Raw genomic sequence first — 7,442 nt, 5'->3', positions numbered from 1 at the left:
CTGTGGCAACTGCCTGAATACAATGGAGGTCTGGGGATCTGATAGGATGCAGCTGATAATTTTCCATCAGAAATGGTGATTTTAAAGTAGATTCTTAAATTAACTTTTGCTAAGCCAAATAGCGCTTGCAGGGACACGCAAGGCTCAAATTTAGACTTATATGAAAAAATCATCTGAAATTCAAGGTGACTGTGGGCAGCTTTAAGGCTGGTACACATTATGAGAAAATCAGGCAAACATTTGTCCTATTTTCCTTGTTGTTTACAGGAAGTCGAAACCGAGCAAGGAAATAATGTACGAAAATTTTCGTAAGACAAAGGCTTCTTTTTTGTTGTTTATTGTTTCTGATCATGCGCCTTTTGTATCAGATTTTTCTCGTATTAAAATCATACAAAAACACTATACATTAAACGTAAATCATCTGTTATGTTCACGTTCGAGAACATTTTGGAGTTTGTCCTTTCAGAAAATTATGTTTGCAAAGTCTGAATTGGATGTCTAAAGTTGTGTACAACCAAATTTTCTCATAGTGTGCACCCACCGTTTAGGCTGCATTCACATATGAGCAAGCAGTGGCTCACAGCAGGAGTCCGGTGCGCCCTCGCATTCACCATTTCAGGTCCGATTTCAGCCCAAATTTTGGGCTGAATTCAGACCTGAAACGGGCCAAAAGACGCATAGGGCTCCTGTGCAAATTGCACTTGAGCCGCTGCGGAGATATGTGAACTGGTTCCATAGAGAGCTGGGCACATTTTTCTGCTGTGCGAATTGGATGTGGGCTTGGATGTGGGGAAGCCCACATTCAATTCGCACTAGTGTGAACCCAGCCTTAGAGAGATTTATTCTCACTTCCTGTATGTCTGAGAATGTTGCACCAGACAAAAAGTGAGGAAAACATTATCTTTATTAGAGCTGGGAAGGCTAGATACTAGATACAGATACTTATTTCTCTCTGTGCTTCTGTTGCTGATTTTCCCTCACATTGACCTCATTTAGATGGTAGCCTTTTCAGCCCTCTGAAAAGGGATCTGCTAAGTCTTCTTGTACTGTAAGTCACTTTGCTTTAGACAGATTCTTGACACTAAACATCTACACTATAATTAAGACTTTGTCAACACAAGGACAAAAAATATTACCAGGCATTACAGTATCTATGGATACAAATGCCTTGGGACGGGTTCTCATCTAGACAGCAAAAACCTGAGCGACTGTGTCTCAGCACGCTATGCTAGAGGACAAGGACAGGACTGATGTCTTCCATCCTTCAGCAGATAGAGGATTTATCACAAGCCGTACTGTCAGGACAGAATAAAGGGGAGCAGGGACAGGTGAGTGACTTTGCTGCCTTTCTATCCTTCTTCTTAACTGCCTCCTTCCAATCTTCCCGAATGTCACAGGTCTCATTCTACAAGATGAGTCTGATGATAAAATGGCAACCGGTTTTTATAAAAGATAGAGGATGAGCAAAATTGACAGTTTGTATGTCATGTGTCAGTGATTTTATATCTAGTTACAGCTTCATCATAATTCCTCCAACTGTCCCTGATTTGGAGGGTCCATCCCTAATTTGGAACCAAATCCCTCTGTCCCTCATTACTCCTCAAATGTTCTTCTCCCTGGTCTGAGGTATAGACTTCTACACAACAGGGGTGTGTTTTTTCAAAAAATTGCAGAGCTAATCATCCTGCAAAACGTCATAAACCTTCATTCTGTGTAAAGTCCATTCATTCTGGGCTCTTAAGAAGTCCTAGAGGTGAGCATGTAAGGAGGTGACGAGGGACCTGGAAAGCCGGAGGTCTTGGGATGGAGCAGAGAGGATGCTTTGGGTGATATTTTGAGACAAGATTGTTGATGTAGCTCCAGATCATGGGCTATTCCAGCTCACTCAGCCTTAGCTGCAGCACCTTACTGTACAGGCCCACTCCTGGCCCCCTGATAGGGTTTGTCCAGCATCCCAGGTCCTAACACACTCCTCGGGAACTCAAACTTCTTCCAGCTCCCTGGACTTGCTAGTCACCTCAGCTTTCCCAGTCCCTCCAGACCCATGTAGCTGTCCTGACTTTCCCAGTCCTTTAGGCAGAAAGTCCTTCCAACATGGGGTCTCGTCTCCCGAGCAAGTCACCCCTTCTGGAGCACACCATTGCTTTCACACACAGACTAATGGCAGACTAATGGCCAAATGGCAGTAACTGCAACTGCTGTAGCCCTGATCGGGCTTGTAACGGCCCTGAACATCTGTGCACTCACACAGGCTGCAGGTGTCTCGCAAAGTCCGGACACAGGATTGAAGGTTTCTTCCTACCCAAGACACTTCAGAACCTTCAAGCTCCAGGCCCCAACCTGGGATTACCAAACCCGGAGAAAAAACTTAAAACAGAGCTTTCTCTGCATACAGTCCACATGGTTGAGCTTCTCCAACTGAACCTTTGAGAATCCTGTGTCATCTCTACATCAGTTTACTAAACTCATACCGTGGAAGGGCGACACACTGTCACAATATTTAACAGTGTAGATGGAAGAACCTCCCCTGATGGCTATTATATTTAGGGAACTGTGGCACCCGCAACTGCCTGAATACAATGGAGGTCTGGGGATCTGATAGGATGCAGCTGATCATTTTCCATCAGAAATGGCGATTTTAAAGTAGATTCTTAAAGTAACTTTTACTAAGCCAAGTAGCACTTGCAGGGACACCCAAGGCTCGAATTTAGGCTTATTTAAAATCAGCTGAAATTCAATGTGACTGTGGGCAGCTTTAACACATTATGAGAAAATTAAGCAAACATTTGTCCTATTTTCCTTGTTGTTTTACAGCAAGTTGAAAGCAAGCAAGGAAATAATGTACAAAAATTCTCATATGACAAAGGCTTATTTTTTGTTGTTGCTTATTGTTTCTGATCATGTGCAGTCTTTTGTATCAGATTTTTCTCGTATATAAAAACCATACGAAAACAGTATACATAAAACTTAATACGTCTGTTATGTTCACGTACGAGAACATTTTGGAGTTTGTCCTTTCAGAAAATTGTGTTTGCAAAGTCTGAATTGGATGTTTAAAGTTGTGTACAAACAAATATTCTCATAGTGTGTACCTACCTTTAGGCCAGGTTCACATATGAACAAGCAGTGGCTCACAGCAGGAGTCCAGTGCGCCCTCACGTTCACCGTTTCAGGTCCGATTTCAGCCCGAATTTTGGGCTGAATTCGGACCTAAAACAGTCCAAAAGACGCACAGGGCTCCTGTGCAAATCGCACCGTACCACATCCAAATCGCACTAGTGTGAACCCAGCCTTAGAGAGATTTACCCTCACTTCCTGTATGTCTGAGAATGTTCCACCAGACAGAAAGCGAAGAAAACTTTCCAAAAGCAACAAAGACAGAAAAAAATGGTTATCTTTATTAGAGCTGGGAAGGCTAGATACTAGCTACAGATGCTTATTTCTCTCTGTGCTTCTGTTGCTGATTTTCCCTCACATTGACCTCATTTAGATGGTAGCCCTTTCCGCCCCTCTGAAAAGGGATCTGCTAAGTCTTCTTATACTGTAATGCCCCGTACACATGGTCGGATTTTCCGATGGAAAATGTCTGATCGGAGCGTGTTGTCGGAAATTCCGACCGTGTGTGGGCTCCATCGGACATTTTCCATCGGATTTTCCGACACACAAAGTTGGAGAGCAGGAGATAAAATTTTCCGACAACAAAATCCGTTGTCGGAAATTCCTATCGTTTGTACACAAATCCGACGGACAAAGTGCCACGCATGCTCAGAATAAATAAAGAGATGAAAGCTATTGGCCACTGCCCCGTTTATAGTCCCGACGTACGTGTTTTACGTCACCACGTATAGAACGATCGGATTTTCCGACAACTTTGTGTGACCGTGTGTATGCAAGACAAGTTTGAGCCAACATCCGTCGGAAAAAATCCTAGGATTTTGATGTCGGAATGTCCGAACAAAGTCCGACCGTGTGTACGGGGCATAAGTCACTTTGTTTTACTCAGTAACTTTTTTTTATGGCTTGTGTTGTACGAAATGTAAAAAAACTTTGAGAACTCTGTTCTTCTTTAACTACTTTACGTTGAGCGTATGCAAATATGAGGCCCCACTGCACTGGGCTTATTTTCTTAGGGAGGCACATTTACATATCTCCCTTTGTGGTAGGAGCGTGCTGCACAACGCGATCCCAGCACATAGACCGGGGTCTCAACGGGAGCCCTGGGTCCCGTACTAACGATCGGGACATGGAATTCCAGATTCCAGGTCACCTGATCGCTGTGATAGCCACTGATTGGCAGTGATCAGTCACTATGAAGCTCGCCCCCGTGTTTTCTCTCTCTCTGTGAATGGAGGAGAGAGATACATCGTATATCTCGCTCTCTCCTTGCAGGAAAAAAAAAGCGTGTGTAAAAATAATGATAATAAAAAATAAAATAAAAAACATACCTAGATCAAGGTTTGATCTAGGTCAGTGCCAGGTTTAGTGCTTGGGTCAAGGTCAGGGTCAAAGGTCAAGGTCAGGGTCAGCATTTTTTTTTTTTTTTGGACAGGATATCAGTGTCAGTTCGTGTCAATGTGTTTTAGGTAGGATAAAAACAAAACAAATGCACATTATTGATTTTGGGCTGTATTACGGGTACAAACAACAGCGATGCACAGACGTGATATCGCTGCGATTGTCGGGAGCAGGGGAGTCTAATTTGGGTTGTTCTTTGGTGAAAGGTTATGGTAGTAGCAAGAAATATACAGCTAAATTTAAAAATATAGATATATATTTTTTTACTATTTTGAGCAAGTTTTTCTTTGATAATAATAAAAAAAAATCAGGAGATATCCATTACCATTTACCCCCAAATGAAAGCCCACTTTGTCCTGAAAAAAACAATATATATATTAAGGTAGGTATTAAGGTGTATCACACAAAGTAGTTGTGATGACATGTACAGTTTTACTAACACATGTCAAAGTTGCAAAATTGTGCTTAGGAATAAATATTTCTTTTACACTTAAGTGCGAAGGGATTAACAAACAAAACCTTGAAAAAATAAAAAAAATTAAAAAATGAGGTAGATTAATTTATTTAGGCTCCATTCACACCTAGGCAATTTTAATTACGGGCGGAATCGCCGCAATTCTGCGCGCAAATCCAAATCGCGGCAAAACACGGGACGCATTTACGATGCCAAGGAGCAGAGCTTCTTTTAGAATCGCGGGCAGAATTGCGGCGATTCTGCCCGTAATTCAAATCGCCTAGGTATGAATGGAGCCTTAGATGTTGTTCTGAAAAAAAGAGTCCTAAACACTTAAAATATAACTAATAACAAAACTTTTTTACATAGCTTTGTATAGAGTAAAGAAGATTTAGAACCTCTCTAAAGTTTTTATTACTGCCCATATCCTAATAGGGAGATTCATTCTCCAAGCTTGTCCTGGTGACCATAGTCACTGTAAGGGAAAAATTCAAAATTATAAGTTGTCACCACAGCAGAAAGGAAGGGAAAATCTTCCAATAGTAACATCTGTTATAGTGACAACCAGGAATGAACTGTGGCCATATTAGGTCAATGATGTCACCAACATCCCCTTACCTTTGTGTAGGTTTAGGGTGGGGAATGCCTCAACTGCAGCTGATTCGGTCAGTGGGGATGGAATCATGTGACAGCTTCCCATGGGTTCTACTGAACTGGGTTTGGACTGAATTCAGACTGAACCCAACTCATCCCTAGTGTCAATTGTCTAAGAGAGGACTTTCCTCACGTTGCAGAGGTTTCCTGACTTTTTGTTGTGCCTACGGGACAGGAAGTGAAGAAAAACCTCCATGAGAGGACACAGATGGTAAAAAAAACGTAACAAGGACTTTAAGGTGGTTCTAAAGGCTTATGGCGCGTACACACGATCGGAATTTCCGACAACAAATGTTCGATGGGAGCTTGTTGTCGGAAATTCCGGCCGTGTGTAGGCTCCATCGGACATTTTCCGTCGGAATTTCCGACAAACAAAATTTGAGATCTGGATCTCAAATTTTCCGACAACAAAATCCGTTCTCGTAAATTCTGAGTGTGTGTAGACAATTCCGATGTACAAAATTCCACGCATGCTCGGAATCAAGCAGAAGAGCCGCACTGGCTATTGAACTCAATTTTTCTCGGCTCGTTGTACGTGTTGTACGTCACCGCATTCTTGACGTTCGTAATTTCCGAAAACATTTGTGTGACCGTGTGTATGCAAGACAAGTTTAAGCCAACATCCGTTGGAAAAAAAATCCAGGACTTTGATGTCGGAATGTCCGATCGTGTGTACGCGGCATTAAGGTTTTTACCTGCATGCAGGTAAAAACCTCTGTGCAGCAGGCCCCCCTAATACTCACTTGAGCCCCATCTTGAACCAGCGAAGTGCACAAGAGACTCGGCTCTCCAGGGACTCTCCCTCCTTATTGGCTGAGGCATCAGTGAGAGTCAATCACAGTCAGGGAGCCAATGAGAAGAGAGTTGGGACGGGGTCGAGCGGCAGCTCTGTGTGTGAATGGGGGATTTGACACACAGAGCCGTGGCTCAGGAATGAGCATACGTGGGATCCCCCATTGCAAGCTTCTTGCTCTGGGGGCACTCGGTAGGAGGGAGGGGCCAACACCTGAGAAGAGGAGGACCGAGGCTGCTCTATGCAAAACCATTACACAGAGCAGGTGAGTATTTTTTTTTTTTTTTTTAAAGAAATCTTTTGGAATCACTTTAATCCTTCTCTACTTTATCCAACCAACAACTAAAACTTTTGGTTTTAGATACACTTTAAGAGCAGAAGAGCACAAACCATCACAAATCAAGGTACATAGGGTTTGTACTCATAGCTTGGTAGTTAAGATCTAAAGTACACAACCTAATTAACATCAATTCTTCGGAATGTCATGTGAGACTCTGACCTTGTGTGAATGAGGCGAGATACAATAAATATCATTGGATTCCATCGTCTGTTCCTTAACAACATCCCATAAATGTGATCACTGTATGAGAACTGGACCGTTTAATAGCATCACTTCTAAAAATTGAATTTCTGAACTGATAAAGAGGGTTTATTAACAAGCTGATTAACTTTTATAGGGTTATCTTGTGTTTGTAGGGTGGGCTTTAGGGATATCTACATTGGCAGGTCCATTTCATTCAATATACCGGGGTTACGGCTGATAGCTTCAGCCATAACCCCGGTAAACCACTTGCAAACTGCAACGTATATACAGTATACGTATTGCAGTCAGCAAGTGGTTAATTGTATCTACAGAAGACACAGGAACAAAAATGTAATTTACTGTATAGCATTCTACCAGTCCTTGGATGTGCTGGCTGCATTAGTTTTCTTTTATGATGCTCATTTTCCATTGTTGTCAATTGGTGATCCTGTCAGTAACACACTTCTTGTTCTAGGGTGGCAACAATCACGCACCATACTGTA

The 7,442-nt window shown here is 42.4% G+C and overlaps 1 protein-coding gene across 1 annotated transcript in view; it reads left to right on the top strand.

The window, feature by feature from the left end:
• Window positions 1-1,191: 1,191 nt before the first annotated feature.
• The window catches only part of LOC141146167 (uncharacterized), a 202,634-nt gene continuing 196,383 nt past the window's right edge, over window positions 1,192-7,442 (top strand). The window contains exon 1 of the mRNA XM_073632907.1: window positions 1,192-1,328. Coding sequence (XP_073489008.1) covers window positions 1,251-1,328 — 78 coding nt within the window. The 5' untranslated portion in view covers window positions 1,192-1,250. The remainder of the gene's footprint in view (window positions 1,329-7,442) is intronic.

The sequence above is a fragment of the Aquarana catesbeiana genome, linkage group LG05 (assembly GCF_042186555.1).
Source record: "Aquarana catesbeiana isolate 2022-GZ linkage group LG05, ASM4218655v1, whole genome shotgun sequence".
NCBI classification, from domain to species: domain Eukaryota; kingdom Metazoa; phylum Chordata; class Amphibia; order Anura; family Ranidae; genus Aquarana; species Aquarana catesbeiana.
This window is presented reverse-complemented; position numbering and strand designations above follow the sequence as displayed.